The sequence below is a fragment of the Melospiza melodia genome, chromosome 2 (assembly GCF_035770615.1).
Source record: "Melospiza melodia melodia isolate bMelMel2 chromosome 2, bMelMel2.pri, whole genome shotgun sequence".
Classification (NCBI taxonomy): domain Eukaryota; kingdom Metazoa; phylum Chordata; class Aves; order Passeriformes; family Passerellidae; genus Melospiza; species Melospiza melodia.
Window position 1 is genome coordinate 101,337,219 of NC_086195.1, and position 22,589 is coordinate 101,359,807.

Consider the following 22,589-nt stretch of genomic DNA (forward strand, 5'->3'; position numbering starts at 1 on the left):
TTTTATCTCTGCACAAATATAACTTTTGGCTCAACTAAGATTCCAGGTTCATTTCCAAATGTGCTTTGCCCTGTTAATCCTGCAGGTTGCTTTAGGTCCCATTAGTGCTACACTTTGAAAACAGCATAAAAATCAAAAGCCTTTAAAAAACCCCCGAAAACTTACACAGCAGCAGATGAAGAACACACAAGAAACCATGTTCTTACAAAGCAGAACTCCTGGGTGCAAAGATACTTACTGGACATTAAAAGTTGTTTTGGCATCCGTGAAGGTTTCCAGTGCTAAATGAGAAGACATTCCTGTACCAAGCAGCAATTTAAGACTTACTGATACTCATCAATCAAATCAGATGCTTCCCATGTATGCACTATTGTATTGCAGTAACAATACAGCCTTAATATTTTTAGATCCTACAGTCAGAACAGGATAAATGTAACAAATGTAGCATCTGCTCTCTGTGAAACATTCCATGTCATCTAGAATTTAAATTTACATACATATCTACATGGATAGCTGAAGAACTTCTGTTATCTAAGTTAAACGCTTTTTCCAGAAATTTGAATTGAAATCAAAAGCACAATTCATGACCTACATTATTTAAAAAATGCTTTATTTATTATTTTCAGCTTGAGACTTAAGTTACCGCCCTTGCTCTAAAATAAAGTCACTATGGGCTTCATTCCTATCTGGACCACAAAGCAAGACTAAAATTGCACATGTAGCTTTTCATGAAAGCAAAAGATAAAAGCCATGATATACTACCACTTCCAAAGGATGCATTAACAAAACTGCACTCATTCTAACAAGGCTTGTTGGTACACACTAATAAATTCAACAAATGTACGATATCTGGAGTGATTTTAAATGTACAGGATGCCAAAGAAAACAATTGCACTACATTCACAAACAGTTCACAAAAATACCAATAATATTACCGGTGAACTTTTAAAAAACTTTTCAAAGCTATTATATACACCATTCTTTTGAAAAGTATTACAGAAATACTCTGAAACCTTCACATACACTTATTCAATTTTTTTTCTTAATACAGGCAATCTTCAGAGCTCCTGGTAAGTTTAACTTGGCATTCTTCTCATGCAGAGATTTTCTCCCATGTCAGCCTGTCATATTTTCAGCAGCCTAGAAGCAGAAAAAAAAATTATCTCAAGTGACCAAAAGATACATCATGTAGATTAAATTTAATATTTTCTTGTAACTTTTTAAAATTACCTAGAGAACATAGGGGTCTAAAAAAAAAAAAAAGCTGCTTAGGAATTTTTTTTCCAATGAACACTACATTTTCCCTAAAAAATAATGTTTTCAGCTGCCATCACCCCTTACTAGAAGAGCCACTGCTGTTTGCTTGTCTTACATCCTCTATCTGAGCAGCTTTTATCTTGTACATTTCACCCTAATACTTCCAAGAAAGGCTCAAATGCACAAATATAGTTACCTCTGGAGTTTACTTCATATAATTTATGGTAATTATTACCTCATCCATATAGATTAGTTATTGACACAAAACTCAGAAGAATGACACTAATCATAACTGCATAAATCACACTACCAATTATTTGATTAACAATATTAGTATTTTTATCACTGAATAACTACAGTCAACAAAGCACAGTTATTGAAGAATGACAGTGGTAGATTTTATGTCAGTTATGGGACAAACAGGCAAAGGAGAGCAACAGGAATGGGAAACCAGTGAAAGCAATGGAAGAAGTAAAACAGCCTTCAATTATTTGCATACACAGTTAAATGCACATGTAAGACACATTTAAGCATAGACACAAATAGAAAATATGCATGAGCATAGAAAAATGTTAAGTTAAAAATAAAGTCTGCAATCTTCCAGAACAGAAGCAAGATATAGGTTTCCCCTTTCACCTGTCAAAAATAGTCAAATATAAGATGCAGTAGTAAAACATCCTGTCTGTGATGTTTAGGTAGACAGTAAAGAATGAAAATCCTTTAAAATGCAAGTGAGGTTTTTTTAACCATCTACTAGTTAAGCAGGTAAATATACATATATGAAAAGCCCTGTATATAAACACATCATGAAATTCCCTCTTTCTGGTCTTTGGAAAGGCTCAAAGCACAGGCTAAAGAGGTAAAAGCAATATGTTAAGATGATGTTAACAAGCTGCATGTACCTGTTTACAAGTACTGCTGCAAACTCCTGAATCTGAGGTTTTAGTAATGAGGTGATACTAGTTAAAGGAGAAATCTATTTGTGAGATTGTGCAGGTAAGGGGACAAATGGTGAATATAATAAAAATTTCTGAGTTTTGGTTGTGGTCTTTTTCTTCAGAAATGTTAGTTTAATTATTTTATTTCTACAAAACAGGTTATTTGTAACATTTCTTGTTTCAAGTCCAGCTGTTTTCATTGCCTCCTCTATTGAACAGCTATTTTCCTTGATTTAAAAATGAGCCATATCAAAGTACAATTTACAAACTGAAGTGTAGCAAGTTACATGTGCATCTGACTCTTAAAAACAAATGTATAAGCTTTTTGAAGTAGAGCATTACCTTTAGAGCTTCTGTAGCCTTGCGCAGCTCCTTAATAACAGAAGACAGGGCTTCTGGATTTATCCCTTGTTCGCAAAGCCGCACACAAATGGACAACGTCTCCATATCCAAGCCAGTGTTTAATATTCTTGAAATCTCAAACAGAACTGCAACAGAAAAAAAATGAAAGCACTTTAGTTCCTACAGACTATGAAATTTCAATGATCAAGATTGTTCTTCATCAACATGTAGATTCTACAGCACTTCCACAGTGAGAACATGGCAGATGTCCGTTGCTGTTTGCAACAATATTTATGCTCAACCTTCTTAAGCTAAAAGATACAGTTTCTAACATAAACACCATGCTTCCCTGGTTCAGGAAATTTAATACTGGATAACAGGTTTTGAAAATTTGAAAAAAAAAAAAAACCTGAAAAATTTAACAATTAACGTGCCTGTCAATTAGGTAAAAGGTAGGCTATAAGAACACTTTCTGGACTCCAGACACTGAAGAAGTCCTTTCTAATCTTTAGGTGTTGAGGCAGTGTCTTTGGCAGAGAGATGGAGCAGCTTCTCCACAACAATTCTGAGCTCTTAACAACTTTTCAGGCAGCAACTGCTAAATATCTGTATCCATCCTAAATAAAAATATATACATAGTTACACAGGAAGTGTGGGCTCCCAAATCAGAAGATTAGTGCACTTTGCACATCTGTTCTCAAAAGCCTTACTTTGTCTTTAAATCTGCCTGTTGTCCCTCCTGTCTAAATCATTCCTGCAGAAGTGGAAAGAGTAAAGTTGTCAAGTACAGTTACCAGAACTGAGATTCTTTGTCCTTCCCAAAAAGTCACTCTCTATCTGCACAAAATGGTTTTACCCTCTTGCAGCACCGGAGGAGCCACAGTGATCCTGCTAGTCCTGCCTTGCCTCCAGCAGCAGGTCAGAGTATGAAGATCACTGGCTGAAATGCTAATTTTTACACCAGCTCAACTCATGAAGGTCTGCACTAAAAAATCCTTTTGTAACAGCAGCTGTAAGTTCAAGAGAAGGGAAGATGCTGACAAAATAACAAATTCACAGCACTATCCCTTGAACATTCTCCCTAGCCTCTACTCCCTCATTAGGGCATTTTCAGAGAAAGGCTCCAGACATTTAACAACCCTCAACAGACTGCCTGGCTGCTTTCCACCCTGCATATAAGCTTTCGGTATAGGCATTTGGTGGAATTCCAGAGTCTCACACTACACTGAGAAACAACTCCAAAACACGCCAGCTTTGATTCCTCACAGTCAGGCTGAAAGTGAGCACCCCAGCTTCACCCCCCTGCTCACATTTCTCACGGCTTATCAATCTCCAAAGTAGTTCCCAGTACCCTTCTCTCACATTCCCCATCCCACAACAGTGCCTGAGGTCGGGGTTTGTTTTTATTTTTTTTCCATATCAGAACCCATTTTAGTTCTATACCACTGACTACTTATCCTCAAAGTTTTCACACAATATTGTAGTTTGGCCTGTTTTGAAGGCTTTTTTTTTGCTACCGCTGACACTGGCCCAGGGCCGCTCCCTCCTCTCAGGTCAGGTCATTTACATCAACCGTTACACATAACGAGAAACAACAGCAAATACATATGTATATACACACACATATATAAATATATACAGACGCTAAAAAAACCCTAGTATTCTATGCTAGATACCCAGCTACATTTAAAAAAGAAACAAAATCATGAAAAGGAAACGCCACGTTAGGTCCAAAGACACTCGCTCGGCGGGGGTTGAGCTGTTTCACGAAGTAAAACAAAACCTGCCACACGCTGCATCTCTGGGCAGCCGCAGCCCGCGCCCCTTCCCCAAAGAGAGACGCCCGTGCGCGCGGCCCACGGCGGGGCCAGGCGCTGTCCCTCCCTCGCGTCCCGCCCGTCCTGTCCTGTCCCGCCCGTCGCTGTCCCGCACCGTCCATGGTCTCCCTCACGGCGTTCAGGCTGGCGGCATTGCTCGCCATGGCGACCCCGCCGCGCCCGGAACCGGAACGCCGCGCGCACGCCCGGGCCCGCCAGCCCCACGTGACGGCCCGGCGCAGCGCGAGCGCGGGCGGGGGCGGGCTTTCTTTGAATTCGTGCGGCGGCGGCGCCGCCGATTGACCCGTTCGAGAGAGGGGCAGCCCTGCCATTGGCCCGACCGTGCACGGCGCGCTCCGTGATTGGTCAATGCCCGGAAAAGAAGGCGGGGCTGGTTAAAGGGCCGCCCGGCGCGGCGGAGCGGGAGGGGCGCGGCGGCGGCGGCGGCTGCGGCCGGATAACGGCGGCAGGTGGCTGTGCCCGCATCCTCGGCGCTCCCGGCGCTCCCGGCTCACCCGGCATCGCCTCCTCGGCGGCGGGGCTTGGGAGAGCGGTGAGCGGCTCGGCGCGGTGGCACCGTCCCGGGGAGAAGCGTGAGGAGGGTCTCAGCGGGGCTGCCTGCCCCGGGGGTCCCGTTCCCGTCGCGGCCGGACCCGGGAGGCGCCTCCTGCGGAGCCCCGCGAGGCCCGGGGCTGCCCCGGCCCGTTGAGGCGGGGGGCGGGCGGTTTTAGCGCCCGGGACCCGCCCGGGCCGTTAGTGCTGCCCCGGCCCATGGGGCGGCTCGGCCACTTCTGGTGTTAGCTGGGGTCTTTTTGTTTGTTTTGGGGTTTTTGTCTTGTGTGCTTGTTGTTCTGCCCTTGTTGGGGTGTTTGCTTGGCTTTTCTTAACCCCTCCTTTCATGTTCTTTCTTAATTCGTTTTCGGAGTTTCTGTTTGCTTGCAGTCGTTTGTGCCAGCCTTATTTATCAACTTTATGCCATTAGGTCCAACCCATAGCTAACCTAGTTTTTGAAATGTTGCTGGTGCTTTAAAATGATTAATTCTCTCTGCCCAAAGCCTTCAGGGTGGCCCTAAAATGTCAAAAAGTGTGATTTCGATTAGTTATTCCTAATTTTGCTCTCCCTGTTTTTCAGGTATAGCTTAGTATTATGGGTGATACAGAAGAAGCTAAAATGCAGATAACGCCAGAAACTCCAGGACGAGTCACAATCCTGAATCCTTTTGAAAGTCCCAGCGATTATTACACTCTTCAGGAGCAGATTGTTTCCAGTCCTTCAATCTTTAAGTCAACGAAATCCTCATCTGTAAGATCCAGTCGTTAGTTGTGTAACTGTACAGATGTAGTGCTAATATTTTCAAATGCATTAAAAGGGGTATTTTGTTCAGTGTACTTCATTAACTTGGTACTTAGCATACGTGACATTTGGAGTTCCTTCTCTTCACAGAACTGTGCTGCTTTTAAATACTGATATTTTCCCTTAGTCTTCCTCCCTGCCTAAATTTATCTTCTCTTTAGATATTAGTGATTGAGTGCTAAAACCAGTAGAAAGTAGATAAAGACTAGTTGTTGGATGTGGTACTCTGATCCTACTTACAGTGCAGAAAACCAGTTTCTACTTAGACGCTGAGTAGGCTGGTTGCAAAAAAAAAACTTATGCAAATTGCACTGATATTGTGAGCTGTTTGTGTACTCAAGTCAATGATTTTGTGTATCTGTGACTGTTTTTTTCATTGCAAATTACATACTAGTTTGCAGTTGAAATTATTTTCTGAGAAGCAGTAGAGGTGAATCTACTAATGAAACTAAAAAGACTCACTTGATAGATACTTCTCCAAATATATTTGAACAGTACTTGGTTAAATAAAGGCATGAAGCTTCTTATTTCTAAATTGGATTTTGTTGTGCCCTGTGTATGGCATTTATGAGGGAAGCATTGCAGAATGTGCAGGCATTTGCAGCTCTGGTCTTAGAAATGGGAAGAGAAAGGAAGACTGCTCTATTATTTGGATGACTTGGGTTAGGATACTGAGTTTCTGTGGAACCACAGTTTGGACTGAAGAAGCAATTTAAGTTCATCCCAAGTTATGTATCTTTAGTAGAACTGTGTGTAGGAATTCAGAAGAAACTGACACCTCGGTTTGTAAGTACCTGCTGTAATCTTCCACTTCAATATTGCTACCAGCAGGATAAGAAGCCTGACTGACTTACTTTATTTTAGAGTAGATCATTTAAATAGGAACACTTTTGATTGCTTTTGACAGAAACTATATGGAAGCTGTGATTGTATTGCTCCTGGGGTTTTATTTTTATCTCTTTAGAATAGCATACATTAAGATGCCTGTTTCTTTCTGTAGACACCAGGAAAATTCAGATGGTCTATTGATCAGCTTGCTCTAATAAATCCTGTGGAAATAGACTCGGAAGACATTCGACGCCAAGGAATGTATTTGAGCCGTGCTAGGTAACTTACAATTTATTTTTATGCAGCTAACTTATCTTTAATACTAGTACACTTGTTCTTATGCTTTATTAACATTTCAGCATAGCATTAAAGACTTTTTATTAAAATCTTCTTCCACAGTTTTTTACATGATGTGGATGTAATATTTAGATGAGGCTACCTCTGTGTTGCTTCCTTTTAGTGTTAAGGGCTGCTGATTCACTCTGATTGCAGTTTGGAAGACAGCCAGATAAAAGCAGCTAGTGGAAGCAAAATGTCTTGCCAGTGATCATTACCACACTACCTCTTCTGCTCCTTGTTACAACACAGTTTATCTTCTCAGAGTGCTCCACAGTGAGGCTTCTTTGGCCCCTGGGGCTCCTGCAGAAGGGCAGACGTGCTGGGGAAACTAGCTGGGGAAGCCCCAGCAGTCTTTCAAAGGTCCAGATTAATGTGAAGGAGGGGGCTCCAGTGCTAGTTACTTGAAGTAGTTTGGGAACCTTACCTCAACTTTTTTTCCCTTCTCTGAAAATAACTTGCATGAGGAAAATGGATGGGTAGAACAGTCTTGCTATTTGGAACTTATCCTGAGGGATAATTTTACATGCAAGCGGTAGAGAGTGCCAAGTGAAAGTAGCCAGGGAGAACCTTAATGGTGACCCCTGTAGACTCTCCTGAGCATTTCTCAGATACAAACTTGCAGCAGGAACTGCTCCTGAAGGCATGAAGCAGTGCAGGAATAATGTCCTGTCTAGATCAGCTTGCTCAGTCACATCCACCTTGATCTTGAATGTTTCCAGGGATGGGTCATCTACCACCTCTCCAAGCAACCTGTTCCAGTGTTTCAACACCTTCATCATAAAAACTTACTGGTTTTAGTGTCGGACTGAACCTACAGCTCTCTTTTTGAATAATAAGACCTGTAGGACTATTGCTGTCCTCTGCTGTATCTGAATCACCAGGTCTTAATGTTTCCTGTCCTTCTCTAGCAGCCAGTAGCTTTCAGACTAATGCTTTTAATATGTTTTAAGGCCTTAAGCCTAATGTTTTTAGGGAGTTAATTACATTGTTTCTGAAACCTTACTCAGACAAGCTTGCTTTAATGGAGTTGACTTGGGTGACAGTTCAGTGATGATGAGTGACATGGCCTATAGATACAAACATGCATTGTCTCAGTGGGTCCTTTCAGCCAGTCCCAATGTTTCATAATCACTGTGGTTCATTTTTTTTAACCATCTGCTGTGACTAGAAAGAGGCTAGTTTGTGTATGTGTAGATTTGCTGTGTCCAGTGCATGCACATACATGAATCCACAGGGATTGTATGCTTGTTTTTTGGTACAATAATCTGCAAGAGCCTTCATAGATCTATCACTTTAGCATCATCTGGGCAGATGCTACTGAAGGCAGCATGTCCAAACACTGCAGAAATATTTGAAGTCTGATAGACATGAAAGAGAGAGCTGGGAGAGTTTATGTATTTGTCACATCTGTATGTGCTTGTGTTATCTGACTGACTTCTAAAATTATTCAAGGGTAATTCAGGTATATGAGCTGTGAATGAAAGTATTAGGTGGTTCAGCTAAGAAAATGATGAACGTTTATAAGTTTCAAAAAATTTTACAGTAAATTACACTGTAGTAACTGAAAGTCAGGCTTGAAGGTGACTGTTAGAGGAAATAGAAATATAGAATCTCAAACATCATGAAGTAACTACAATATTTTTTTAAAAACTAAGTTAAAAGCTGCACAAGGAAATATAGTCATTGTTAGAAACTGAAACTGAAGAAGCTGTGGCAGACTGGGTATTTGACTAGAGAGAACTCTCTGCTAGGAAAGTGGGCTGTGTCAGGAATTTGAGTGTGCAAATTCCAGGAGTGTTTTCAGTTGCCCTTTAATTCCTTACAGCTCTGTTTTTTAGTCTGCTTGGTTTTATAGTGCAAGTCTAATCTCATGTGAATAGCTTTAATAGTAAAATATGTTCATATAAAATTATTTTGGAAGATCAGTTATGATTGAGTTTTGGTGGTCCAGACTGGCTGAGTAAACAGACTATTTGCTATTATGTACTTTTAAATGGTACAAATATTTTTCAAATCAACTGAATTGAGAAGTCCATTTGTATTTCTAAATTTATGTATGAGATCACTGCGTGTAAGAATAAAAACATCATAAGATTTAGGGTTTAGTGCAATTTAATTTATTAAGTTCCTCTTAAATCTGTAAATTTATTATATGTCTGGACTTTGCATATTTTTCTTATGTGATGGTTTTGATAATTGAGTTGTTTTTCATTTGTTACTTAGAATTGATAAGGAGACAGAAGACAGAAGGCAAAAAGCTATTGAGGAGGTAATAAAACTTCATGCTATCAAACATTGATTTGTCTACAGAAAAGATTCATGTCTTTTACAGGACTTCAAAACCCAGAAGCCTACTATATTTCAGTAAAAAAGTAATTTTGCACCCTCATCCCTTGCAGTTGTAGCTGGCAATCCACACACTCCTTTTCTTCCCCTCTTCTTTCAGAACACATGTAGGTCAAAACAAGAGATTTTTTATTTTGTTTTTCTTGGCTAGTGGTAATGTAGCTGTAATATAACTCTTACTAACTTCAGGTTAGAAACAGCAATTGTGAATTTGGGGGTTTACAGTAACAGTTGGAGTGATACTGCATTTTTTGAAATATTGGAGAATTTGTGGGTGGTTTTTTTTTTTTTTTTTTTTTATTCTTCCAAAGTCTGCTTTGTTGGATGGAAGACTTTATTCTGGTAGCTTGTATTTTCCCATCCAGTTTTCATTTTGTTTTTCACTATTCATTTGGCTAGCAGAGAAGGAAAAATGAAATGTTAAAAATATTTGCTACAGAAATCTCCAATGTTGTTTTCAATTAAAAAATAAGTCTCTGATAGGCAGGTCTATCAGTTTCTGGCTCTCCAAACAAAAAATGTTTTATGGTTCCATAAAAGAGCTCTGTAGTTGACCTGCAGCTAAGATGTTGTGTTCTAAATTTGCATTAAAAAGGGTGTTTCCTCTTTGTGAGGTATAACCTAATGGATTATACAGCTGAACAGCTTGAAACTCTGTCTCTGATAAAAGTTATACTTTTAATAGCTGCATGTTTCAAGCTAAGTTTTTTTCATTTACTTTTGAGTCTTGCATATTTTTGAGAACAAGATTTGCCATGTGTTTCTTGAAGCTTTGTAATAGTGTTTGTCTCCTCAGCATCGGAGTGTTTCTCAGTGCAGCTGTGATGGTAGACAGTTTCTGGTTCACAGAAAAGACTGAACTGCCTGTACTCAAAAGTGTTTTACCCCTAACCAGTTTAGCCAAATACACTGACACTAATAATGTTGCCAAAGAGGCTTCTCACTTTGACTGTTACTGCAGTGTCTGTCACTTCTGTGAAACGCTCAATTGTCAAAATAAAACATAACAAACTGAAAATTTAAAACTAATTATTTTTAAACTACTATGCTAGAAGCGTGGTAGTGACAATTCAGTTTTTAAAATGAGTAATTACTGTTAAGTGAAAGTTGTGTGTAGTTTTCACTCTGCAAACTTGAAAGATCTGAGGTGCTATGGGTCATCAAGAGCAGAGGGGTCTTCAAATCAAATTGTTTTTTCTTTAACCTCTTTAGGCCTACAATAATGGAATGTTCTACATTTTCTTTTCTTGTTCAGGGTACTAGTCTAAATTTAAAGTTGAAAATTTTAAAAAGTGCTGAGATGGTTTGTTTTTATTCCACTCCAGTTTTTCACAAAAAAACTCATCGTTCCTTCTCCTTGGACTGAACATGAAGGCAAACAAGTTTCTCAGTTTAATTCAACTAAATGTAAGTTGCTTTTTTGTGTCCACCCAATATAATACAGCTTTTGGAGAATTTATCAAGCATAATTTTTTTTTCAACCTCAATTTAAATGTTAAGAACTTGGGATAAAATATGGTGCAACTGATTGATTTTCAGCTGTTGTTGCCAAATGCTTTCTGTGTTTAAAAATTAAAAATAATTGAAAGTATTGTATAATTTTCCTTTTTGTTATTCTTTGTCCTTGTTCTTAATTTTTTCTCCATTAATAATCAGTCTGCGAGCATTTTAATTTACACACATAACTTTGTATCTGTAACTATCAACTATGTTGATACCAGTAATAGCCAAGTCTTCTACTTCACTTTTTTTCTTCAGGTACTTGCATGTCCTCTTATTCCATCTGCTTTCCTCACCATAAAGCATATTGGAAATAGAATTCTGTATTCTTTTATTAGCAGCATAAATTCCTGTTGTCATCCTGCTAGCTCACTGCCACTAGTGGTGGTGTGTTTTCTAAATTTGTTTCATTTATGCCACTGTTAGATTTTGTTCTTAATGCTTTTATTGAAGTTTATATATAACCAGCAGAATACAAAACAAATTGATTACAAGATGGAAAAATGTGAGCTATAAAGTACTGTTTGCATGCCCTGTTGTTTGATTTGAAAGTCTTAAGTGAGTGGAGACTCTTGGAAGATTTGGAAAAGGCTAAGCCGTTAAATTTTTTATCAAGGAAATGCAGCTTGTGGATAGTTCTTTAATTGTCAGTTGTAATATGATCACTTTAAGGGCAGAGAACATAAGGCATAATCTGAAATCTGGTAAAGTGAATGGAGAAAGAAAATAGTCTAATGTGTTCTTCAGCTGCATAAAAACAAAGTAGAAGTGTATCTTCACTTTTCTCCAGTCCAGACTGAATGATTTTCTGGAAATGTGCTTTACTTGGACACAGCCTGTTTAGCTAAGCATGAACTAATTTGTTTTAAATCTGTGTCATGTAGAGACAGGAGGAGACAAAGTTTTGGGCAATGTTGATGCTACCTCACTAAGCTTTTTTTGAATAGAAACATGCTGAAATTCTCTTGATAGCTATAATGGTAATTTTTTCTCAGTACTCCTTTCTGATCTCTTCCAAACATTGATGCAAAAATTTTGTTTGGTTGCATTATGTATTTTGACTTAATGTTGCTACATTTCAGAACTATGTGCAGTTCATGTTTAAATTTAAGTTCTATGTTTTCCAGCCATAGATATAGATAACATTTCCCCGATTGGAAGACAGATGAGCTTGCAGCCTGGGAAAAGCAATGGTGAGTAAAATGCCTAAAATTACAGGCTTTCTCTGAACAAAAATAATGCATTTTTGATGGATATTTAATTTCAAAAGGAAGTTATTTGTTTTTTAGGGTTACTGTACTGTATGGTTCTGTTACTTTTAATATCCATTCTCATAGGAATTTAATTCTATTTTACTCCCTTGTATTTTTTCAAGTAGAAAAATAAGTCCCCTGTAGACTGTGGAGTGCATTTTTTCCAACTCAGTGTCTACTTTTTCTGGATTAAAAAGTGAATGTGAGCTTCAGATTTATAAGTAAATTACAGTTTTGAAAAATCTTTAATATGCTGGATTGTTTTGGGTTAGGGAATCATGATTATTTTCTATGCCAAATAAATATCAGAAATCCTAATACATCTTTTAAACTGTATCATTTTAGATAAATAGTTATTGTTTTTCCCCAAGGTATTTTGATTTTTCTGCAACTTCATTTTGAATCCTTCCTTTCTTCAGAGACCTCTCTTCTCAGTTAAAAGCCTCTAAAGAGGCATTCCTAAAACTCTTGGGTTTTTATCTCTAAGCCCAGTGTGCTGCATGCAGTGTTGTCAAATCAGAATCGTACTTTAATTAACACTTTTCCTTATTGTAACTGTAATTTAAATACCTCAATTGCAATGCAATTTGAAAGTGAATTTTTGTTTCTACAGCTTTAGCAAAAGATCACTGTAAGCTAATTTTGTTGGTTTTATTTGTTGCAGCTGCTTGTCAGACAGTACTGTCCTTGCCAGTGGATTTTAATTTAGAGAAAATACTAGGTATGTCATGTAATACCGAAATTTAATTATGAATGTCTAAATAGAAAACTTGGTTTTGTAATGTTGGCTGGGTTTGTCTTGTGAAATACTGACAACTACATGTGTGAATGAAAGTTTTATGTATTCTAAATAGGCAGTTACTGCATGACTGGAAATTGTTCTGCCTGCAGGTGGTTGAGGGGAGACCTCATTGCCTTGTACGATTTCCTCATGAGGGGAAGAGGAGGGGCAGGCATTGGTCACTTTTCTCTGGTGACCACTGACAGGAGCTGTGGGAATGGCCTGAAGTTGTGTCAGGGGCAGTTTAGGTTGAATATCAGGGGTGGTTGGGAACAGGAACAGCTCCCCAGGGAAGTGGTCACAGCCCCAGCCTGACAGAGTTAAAGAAGCATTTGCCAATGCTCTCAGGGACATGGTGTGACTATTGGGAGGTCCTGTGCACGGTCAGGAGTTGGACTTCAATGATCCATGTGTGTCCCTTCCGGATGCTCTGTGATTCTAGAGAGCCTGTTCTCTCCCAACCACACAAACAGAGCAGTAATTTGTCTTACCAGAGATGTTTGTACAGATGCCAGCCAGGAGTCTCAAAGATCAACCTTGCCTTGAGTAAAGCTGAGCTGTAACTCTGGCTTTACTGTACCATGGTGGGTACTAGAAGTTGTGTGGTGGCAAAAAAGCCATGACTGCAGAGTGAGGAGGCAGGAGCCCAAATTAACTGTCTGATTATAGGTGCTGCATCAAGCAATTGCTGCCACCTTCTCAGGCAAGGGGGCTGGAAGGGGCTGATCTTACAGCTCATGGGTAGAAATAGTAGGTGCAGCCAGCTCAGAGCATTTTGGCTGCCTGTTCCTATCCCAGTGCTGAAATTCAGACTGTGGGCCAGTAAAACATATTTATTGCCTTTGTTTTTTGTCTTGACAAATGCTTCCATCAATGCATAGTTTGGGAGTTGATGAAAAATTTCTCCTACAGGGAATATCCAACTAGAATAGAACGACAGAAAAAAAAAGTTAACAAAATAATCCAGTAAACCTGAGCATATTTTAATGGGTCTTAGTTTATGCTTTCCTACTGTAAACAGCTAACTACTTGTACTTTTTTTAAGTCTAATCTGGTTTGCCTCTGGGTGTATCATGAAGATCATCAGAGCATATGGGAGACCTGAAAAAGAGTCTAGGTTTGCTTGGGTAGTAAAATAATCCCTGTTTGACAGCTCAAATGTGAGGAATAGTACAGTTCTGGAGAAAGATCAATAAGTATATACAAGCCAATGTTTTTATTTTATTAAGTTCAGACTTTAGTATTGTGGGATGATAGACAGAACTACCCTTAGTAGACAGAGGTGACTTTTTGTAGGGATGACAAGCAGTCCTTTGGGATAGGTGCCTAAACAGATTAATTAGTTGCTGTATCGGTAAATTAGATTAGATGTTTTAATTTAATTAGATTAAATGTTTTAATTCCTGTAATGGAATATATTTTTTTTCTACATTTGTATTGGAAACAATTTTTCCCCACATTTCCAGGTGAATATTTTAGAACTGATGAATTTGCAGATCAGTCTCAGGAAAATCTGAGCTCTTCATCACTCAGAAGAAAGCTGTTTTTAGAAGAGAATGGGAATGTATCTGCATGTTTGTCCCCTTCTTTGCACAGTCCATGTGGTAGTCAGCCACTTGGAGTGCTTTGTTCCATAGAATTATCTCCAGCTCGGTGCAGAAGCCCCCTGGACACATCTAGTTCAGTAAGTAGCCTGTTTTGTAGACTGGGTCAGATGTACTTTATGGGAGAGTAGGAGTTAGACTAAAACTTTTTCCCCCCCCCCAAATTCTGAAAAAAAAAAAATGTGAACAAAAGTCCTGAAAGAATAAATTACTGACTTTTTATTATTTCAAATTATTTTGTTATGCTGCTTTTCTTTTGTATTGGGAATTATGTTTTAATTTTGTTATGAAAAGGGAGTAGGAACTAAAACATACAAAAGACTTGCTGAAAGCATGTTAAAACATTTTTTGCCCATAAAATGTGTCTACAAAATGTCCTGTTTAAATCCATGAATTGCTGCCTACAATAACAGTTGATATGAACATGTGATATAATTATATTTCCTTTAAATCTCATAAGCTCATTTATAGTGAAAGAAATGATTTGTGGATCTTTGAAGTGCAGTGCTAAATATGCCTTTTTCTTTCCCATTGGCCAGAGTTTTCAGATAATTAGACATTTATTAGAACACAGAACAAAATGTCCATTTTTTAAATTAAACAAGATGAATCTTATCCCCATGTGGACATAGCTAAAATGGTTTAGGTGATTTTCATCTGTGGGGTGGTTTGAAGTGTATGGAAAAAACCTACCTACACTAGCATAGTGTAGCTTAAAAAAAAAAAAAGGTAACCTAGTAAAGAATTCCTACAATATAATTATAGGGCCAAAAGTGATGGGTGGATGAGGGAGTGTGTTTTGGTCTGGGTTTTGTTGTTGTTTTTGTTTGGTTGGAGGGTTTTTTGGTTTTTGTTTTTTTGTTTAGTTGCATGATAGTCTTAAGTAAGGTCATTCTCTTTTCCTAAAGAGAAACACTTTTGTATCTACTGCTGAATTAAGTAGATTGGATTAAATTAAAATATAAATAATGACTGAGTTTTATCTGCAGTGATATGAGTAAGAAGTTTACATTAAACACTTGACTAGATACATAGATAGCATTAATTCTCTATTTACATTTCTCATAGTTCTTAAGTATAGTGGATAAAATAGTCCTAGCTGGTATTAAGTGGCAGTTGGTGTCCATTGCTCTTTTCCCCTGTGTGGAGGCATAAGGTCCAGGTGAAGAGCTGCAATTGGAATATTTAAGCTAAACTAGAGATTGTCATTTAAAGCATTAGTCCTTTCCAGTGCTGCCATATTAAGCATTTGAGTTAGAACAATTTTATATATACATGTTAGCCATAGTTTACATTATGAAAATAATACTCTGTGGATTTGATGATTTTTTTTTTTAATTTATTTTTCCCCTTTGTCCTTTGTGAAGGGTCAGTTTTCATCAAGTCCTATTCAGGGAGGAGCAAGAGCCTATAGTCTAGGAAGTATAACCAGTCCCCCATTTTCAGAGGGGTCTCCTGCACATATTGGTTCTCCTGCTTTTTCACCAATTGCTTTTCACATAAGAAAAACACCACTCTCAGGTATGGTTTAATTGTATATGTGTTACTCTATCTTGAGTAATAGATTTTTACTATAAAACTTCTAAATTCTTACTGGAACGTTTTTCCTTCGGAGAGATGTTTCTGTGCTTGGCAGACCAGCAGTCTCCTGTATAACACATCTGCTGTTCAGCAGTGGAATATGTGAAACAATGAAATCTATATGCTTGCAACTCATCAACTAGGGAAAATATTTCAGAAGAAGGCACTGAGACCCAATAAGAATAAAGAAAAGATAAAAAGTAATTTAATCTATTGTAGGAGGGGTTTTAAAACCACATGCCTGAATTTAGTCAGATTACAATTCTGATTTGGCCCAGCCTGAAGCATTTTAATATCAATGGGCAAAGAATGTTTAGCTTGAGCTTTCAAATCATGCCATCATGAAGATTATTTGAAATGAAATGACTAATGAAGAAATCACAAACACTTTATGTCCTCATTGCTCTACGAAATGTCACTGTTTCATGCTGTGTCCATAGCTGGTAAGGCTTAATGCCTTGTTTATACGTGATTTGTACAGGTTTGGCATGATTACACATATTTATACATGACTTTGACACATTTTGATTAATGGTATTTTACACCATTATATATAAATGTTGCACAGGTGTTTTCTCACTTGTTTGATCTTAAACTTCTTTGCTGCCAAAAACTTTAAATGCCTATAGATTGTGTATTGACATTTGTTTAGGAAAAATGAATGGGGGACTAATGGACTATATAAACTAAACCAGCCGTCGCCCATTTCCCTTTGAATACTGTATAGTAATAGCATTTAAAAATACAAGGTCTCCAGTACAGCAAATGATGTCATAGAAAAGAAATTTGGTGGGATAAAAACTTGCCTTTACCATATACCATGGTAAAATGTACGTATGGGTGATAGGTTTGGTTTTGGGTTTGCTTGTTTGGTTGGGTTGGGAAGCAACAGTCAGTGAAATTCTCTGTAGTTGGCTATAAATTATTCAGTGGACTGCAGGGCCTTGAGAATGATGAGTTTTTTCTATCAGGTATCAGGTGAAGTTAAACTTTGCTCATTTTTTTTCAGACCAAAGAAAATTTACATTTCGTTCTCCAGATATTCCTTCTTCCTCAAGTAGGATGACACCCCCAAGTACAAGAAGTCCTTACATAGATGGTTGTTCTCCAATTAAAAATTGCTCTCCTATGAGACTTGGAGCCTGCAGAGGAACTGCCCAATATCAGACTTCTGTCATTAGAATACCAATTGCTGTTGAGAATCATGAGGATGAGGAGGACAAGGAAAACGCTTCTCCAGCAGAAGCTCGCTTCCCAGAAATGGATAATGGAATAAAGGTACATCAGGAAGACAGTGATACTTTTGGACACGGTACACATCTCGTGGTGGCAACTGTGTCTATTGCACCAGATCACTCAGAAGGTTGTCATCAAAGGTTGTCATCATTCCAGGACATAGAAGGCTTAAAGGAAAATAATACTGTGGACATGGCTGATGCAGCTGAAGTGTCAGAGGAAAACACTTGGATGAAAGAAACAACAGGCAGTAGCAATACACCAATGACCAGCTTTATGACAGGCATTACTTTCAGTATTGAAAGCTCTCGCATGTGCATGTCACCTCTTGCAGAAAGCAGCGCAATTCCTTGTGACAACAGTAGTATTCAGGTAAAAATACAATTTTTGGTTTCTCTGTAAAACTGAGCTCAGCATAACTTGGAATACGTATACTAATCTGGAAGTAATTGTTATTTTCTCTTATTGGATATGGCATCCAGGCAGTATTGTGACTTTTATCCCTTCCCTTCATTCCCTCTTTGGGTGGAGTTAGCAACACAAAAATAATTGCTATGCTATGTACATTAGTATATTTAAATTGATCCAAACTCATGCTGTTAACAATTTGCTTTTGTTATTAACTGGTCATAGTTGGTTTGTTGGATTAAGTTTGGTTAAACAAATGCAAATCATACCGGGTGTATGAGGGATTTATTTGTGTTAAATGACTACATTTTTCAAGCCCAGCTTTTTGGTTTCAGGTGGACAGTGGTTACAATACACAGACTTGTGGAAACAGCATTATGGATACTGCAGGGGCTGAAAACAGTTGCAAAGAAAATGATGTGAACACTATTGTGTTTCAGAATAAATCTCAGCTGCTTAGAACAAAGGTAGGATTTGTGGTTAAAAAGTGATAGGCTTCCCATCTAAAGCATCCCATTTTATTTGGTTTCAGGGAGCCTGAGGGGAGAAACTGTCAGATGATAATAAAGATGTTAATGTAGTGTCGGTTCAGAGACAGTATTGAATAAATGCAGGACAAATATCTTAAACTGGCAAAAAAAATGTTTTATGATAAAAGCAAAGGCTTTGGAGGAAACTGAGGTATATGCATGAATAGTAGTAGCGATGCTGTTCATGACTATTGTAGTCAGCCTATAATTTTTTTTTCTTTTGTTCTTGCTGCTTCATTTATTGCTAAGTTTTAAGCATGTGCCTGTGGAGAAGGACATTTCTGGAGAAAAATTGTCTGCTGCTAATTTTTATAAACTTAGTGTTGAGTCCTAGACCATACCTGGCATGCTGACTTAGTGGGAAACTTTCTGTATGGGTACAGTCTTTTTACAAACCCTTTGAGGACCTATCTGAAAAACACATTACAAATGATAATACATGTCTAGCAAAGCTCCCAACCTCTTAATCCTGTGACTGATAGGAAAGAGTTCTACTTCTTCCAGAGACTTGGAAGCAAGGCTAATTTCTTTGGAGAAGAGAGCAAAGATCATCTCTTCTCAGTAATTATGGTCACATGATGCTACAAACTTAGTAGTTTATGGTCTGCTATGTCTTGAAAGCCCTTCAAGGGGAGCCAGTACTGACCATTAGTACCAGATTATAGAAAAACCTCAAGCAAACCCATTCAGCCCTGACTTCACTTCTGGATGTGACATGCTAAAAGCCACCTCTCTGCCAAGGGGAAGTGGTGACTGATGGTATCTTACAGACCACTGATGTCAAATTTTAAACTGTTCATTTAAGACCAGGTCAAATGCGCCCTTACAAGAACAATAGATATTTTGTCACTAACTTCTGAAATACTCATTTAAGTTCCTGCCCCAGTCACTCTCTTGGACATGGATTTTATGTGTGCATGTACCTGCCACAATCACTTGTCTGGTATCAAGCCCATCCTAGAGGGACTTGCCAATGTCACACAGCTGCCTTTTCCCACTCTTAGTCCTTCAACTTCTGGGTCCTGACTAAGCCAAATTTTACTGTTTAGATTAGGAGTAAAGTGTGAAGGCATTAAGGGCTTCATTCAGATCTTACAACTGAGAACCCCAGGGAATGAAAACAAAAAAGCACAGGTATTGCTGGCTGAAAGATTCAAGTCAGGCTCATTCAGAAATTCATGTGAGCCCTTGAAATGAGGTAGCTCTTGCAGACAGCATGTTTCAAATATCTGTGTAGAGAAAATGTCTTACTTCATTTCTTTCTCAATTCAGAAGGGTAGAGTTGGTACTTAAGTACTTACTATACTTGAATTTACTGTACTTGAAGTTTGTTATCTTGGATCTTGTTTCTTTTGGAGAATTTCTGTTAAAATTGTTTTAAAACTAACTTTTTCATATTCACCTAGGAGTGTTCTGTTTTAAGCCATAAGGACAATCAGTTGCTGAGAACAAAATCTCCAGAGAAGCAATCCTGTTTTCAAAAAGCCAAAACACATAGCACAGTATTTGGTCAAAATGCAACTTGCAGCATTTCTGCTTGGAATCATAACAATGAAAATCAAGTTCGGGGATTTCACAAAAGTGGTATGTAGTTTTCTGATGGAGAACTTAATCTGTGGTTTCTAATAAATTTTATACATATGACCTCAATTACCTGGATTATATATACTATTTTGCTTTTCTAATGCAAATGTAATAAACTGTTTGATATATAGTAAGGAAGTTTTTAAATAATGTGGGATTTTTCAGGTCTTATATAGAATTTATTAGCGTCATTAAGTGATCCTTTTTGAAAATTAAAGTGTCTAGATTTGGTGCAGAGAAACAACAGGGTTTTTTTTCAGAATTGTATTCCTTCTGTGACTAGGGTGGATTCCATGAGCAGCCTAAGATAACTTGCATAGGAACCAGTATAACTGCAAAATCACTTACATTTGAAGATTTGTCCCTCCTAAAGGCACGAGGGACATTCTTCTTTATGGGAAAGAAAAGTGGAAGGGGTATTGTTCTGGTTTTGGATTGCTTTTCTCCAACCACATATATTGTGTGGCTTCATAAATACTACCACTAGTACCAAGAGTAAGTCACTGGACAGACGTGAACTGCTGGGGTGTGATGAGAGCAAATGCCAAGTTTAGTTCTCTTAAAAATATAAAATGAGCTTTATGTCAAAAGAAGCTGTTTAGTAATTCTCTAAACAGCTTTTTCCTTGGTTTGACAGAAATCTGTGATGTTAGTTGGGTTTAAGTAAAATGTATTATTGATTACCTTAAAATTAAAAGCTAGTGTTGTGGCTTTGGTAATTGTTTTAGTATTAAACTTGATCAGCTGACACTACCAGTGTCTCTGAAGAACAACTGTGTCCAAATTGATGCTCTGGTACTCTTTGGAAGGAACCTAAGAAGGTGCAATAAGATTCATTGGTCTCAGAATTATCACTAAGAAAATGATGCAGCCTTTCTTAATTCCTAGTATTATTATGTTTCTTACAGAAATTACCAAAATTATTAGATAAATCCTTAAAAAATAATTACCTTTTGCATGCCATTTATTACCAAAAGTATTAATACAAGCAAACCTTTGATCCTTTCAAGAAAACCATCAGTTAATTAAAATGATGGATTGAAGGGAGGGGGGTTCAGAAGCCCAGAACTCCCTTTGTATATCAAATCAGATTTAGTTGAATTTGCTTGTATTTGTTTAAAAGAACCTTCTGGAATTTATAAATGTGAATAGTGGGAAAAAAATCCATATGGTAATCTTGTGGCCCTAGTGACCAAGAGGGAAAGAAGAGATAAGGGATACACTGATATTTCTGGGCTCTGTTTATGTAGAGCTCTGGTAAACTTCATTAGATTAATGTAAATGAAGTCCATTCTAACAAGTGTTCCAGGTGAAGCAGTCATCATCTCTTTTCATGGCAAGGATGTCCCAGGATACTGGATGGAAGTTGTGCTTTCTGTCCTATTCCACAACCCACAGAAAAGCTTGTACCAAAGCGACAGACAGTGGCTGATGAGCAGCTATCGGCACACTAAGACTGAAACCTATTGGCCATATTGGTCAGATCTAAATTGGAAGGAAAGACAGCATTTAAAAAAAAATCTCAAAAGGGGAGGTGTGAACAGAATTGTCTTGGCATTAAAATCAATCTCTTGGCATTAAAATCTGTGTGTTAGACCTGAGAGCTGTGTGTTGTTTGACTAGAACAGTTCTTGAAATACTTCCATTAATAATTTCCTAGTGAAGGCTTTCTGAAAAGTGCATTTAAGAAAAAGGGAAACGCCTGTCCACATTATTTGATTGTAGATCTCACATTGCAAAAATAAATATAAAAAAGTTTACTTTAGAAATCTAATGAGCAAACATGATGTGTATTATTTTTACTTCTGTAAAAGTACAGAAGTATTTAATCCCTCTTTCTGTAATGCATATGGGATTGACAGTAATGGAATCTGGCGTCCTGTATTAGCTGTTTCATTGTCCTCACACAGTGCTCCACTAGAAGCTGGAAATACACTGAATTGGTAACTGTTAAGGAATGAATTTTGTTGAAAGTAGGAGATGAACTCAGACTTCTGGAAAACAAATTTTATAGAACAGGGCCTTCAAAATGTTCTTAGCTTCAGCTTCTGAGCTTTGTCACTCAAAAGCAGATACAATTTTGTCTGAGATTTAAAAGTTTTGTATGACCTTGTGTCATTTCTGTTTCTCGTCATAATTTTAACATCAATTAAAAGGACTATAGAAAGAATTTATTTTTTCAATTGTGATTACTAAAACAGTAATGTAAATTTAATGAACATTAAGCAGGGTATCCCAAATTATGATGTGTTTCTGAATTTTTCTGGGTTACATGTATAATTTAAGATTAGGTTTTACTTTTTAACAAAGTTGTTAAATTATTTTCGCAATATGTTAAATGATTGGAGTCTTCTGAAGTATTCACAAGTAAAAAAGCACTCCCTAAAGTATTTAATTTTAACCTGTATTAGTATTTTCTTAAAGCTAAGAAAAGAGTAAGAGTAGAAATGGGTGAATGTGAGAAGTGATTAAGGATGCTCCCGCCTGGATTGCCTGTATTTTTTGTCCTGTTTTGTAGTCTTCAGTTAGATAGGAAATATTTATTTTATGGAAACATGCCTATTTTTTTATTATGTTTGTACAACTGATTTGTAGAAGAAACCTGCTGTGCAAATTACCATGGAAATCACTTGACCATTCTGTTTCTGTAATTGTTCTTAATGCATTGGTTGGCACACATTGCACAAAACGGTCATTGTTTACATTATATTAAGTAGTTTTAATGAGAGTCCTTTAACATGTCTAATTGTAAATTGAGTAGTGAAACAAAATAAAGACATTTTTTTAATACCTACGTTGTTCAGTTACTTCTTTCAGTTCTGAGGTGCTAAAGAGAATTCATAGGAGTGCTGACTTCTATCAAACTGTCAAACCTTCCTTAAGGCTATTAA

The 22,589-nt window shown here is 37.7% G+C and overlaps 2 protein-coding genes across 2 annotated transcripts; one reads left to right on the plus strand and one right to left on the minus strand.

The window, feature by feature from the left end:
- Window positions 1-593: 593 nt before the first annotated feature.
- On the minus strand, window positions 594-4,578 carry MZT1 (mitotic spindle organizing protein 1). Its single transcript, XM_063149423.1, has 3 exons — window positions 4,470-4,578; window positions 2,538-2,683; window positions 594-1,140 (listed from the first exon to the last, which is right to left on the minus strand). The coding sequence occupies exons 1-3, from the start codon at window positions 4,516-4,518 to the stop codon at window positions 1,117-1,119; spliced, it is 219 nt and encodes a 72-aa protein (XP_063005493.1). The 5' UTR covers window positions 4,519-4,578; the 3' UTR covers window positions 594-1,116.
- Window positions 4,579-4,811: 233 nt separating this feature from the next.
- Window positions 4,812-22,488, plus strand: BORA (BORA aurora kinase A activator). The gene is made up of 12 exons (XM_063149425.1): window positions 4,812-4,907; window positions 5,487-5,657; window positions 6,709-6,815; window positions 9,099-9,144; window positions 10,547-10,628; window positions 11,849-11,914; window positions 12,639-12,695; window positions 14,222-14,439; window positions 15,727-15,880; window positions 16,950-17,548; window positions 17,920-18,051; window positions 19,521-22,488. The coding sequence occupies exons 2-12, from the start codon at window positions 5,502-5,504 to the stop codon at window positions 19,704-19,706; spliced, it is 1,803 nt and encodes a 600-aa protein (XP_063005495.1). The 5' UTR covers window positions 4,812-4,907; window positions 5,487-5,501; the 3' UTR covers window positions 19,707-22,488.
- Window positions 22,489-22,589: the final 101 nt, after the last annotated feature.

Excerpts from the sequence above, each read along its gene's own strand:
- MZT1 (XM_063149423.1), bottom strand. The coding sequence starts at position 4,518 with ATGGCGAGCAATGCCGCCAGCCTGAACGCCGTGAGGGAGACCATGGAC. Across the intron at positions 2,684-4,469 it reads CGTGAGGGAGACCATGGACG|TTCTGTTTGAGATTTCAAGA; the intron begins GTGCGGGACAGC and ends TTTCTGTTGCAG. Across the intron at positions 1,141-2,537 it reads AGGCTACAGAAGCTCTAAAG|GCTGCTGAAAATATGACAGG; the intron begins GTAATGCTCTAC and ends TTCTGCTTCTAG.
- BORA (XM_063149425.1), top strand. The coding sequence starts at position 5,502 with ATGGGTGATACAGAAGAAGCTAAAATGCAGATAACGCCAGAAACTCCA. Across the intron at positions 15,881-16,949 it reads AAGAAAAACACCACTCTCAG|ACCAAAGAAAATTTACATTT; the intron begins GTATGGTTTAAT and ends ATTTTTTTTCAG. Across the intron at positions 18,052-19,520 it reads CTCAGCTGCTTAGAACAAAG|GAGTGTTCTGTTTTAAGCCA; the intron begins GTAGGATTTGTG and ends ATATTCACCTAG.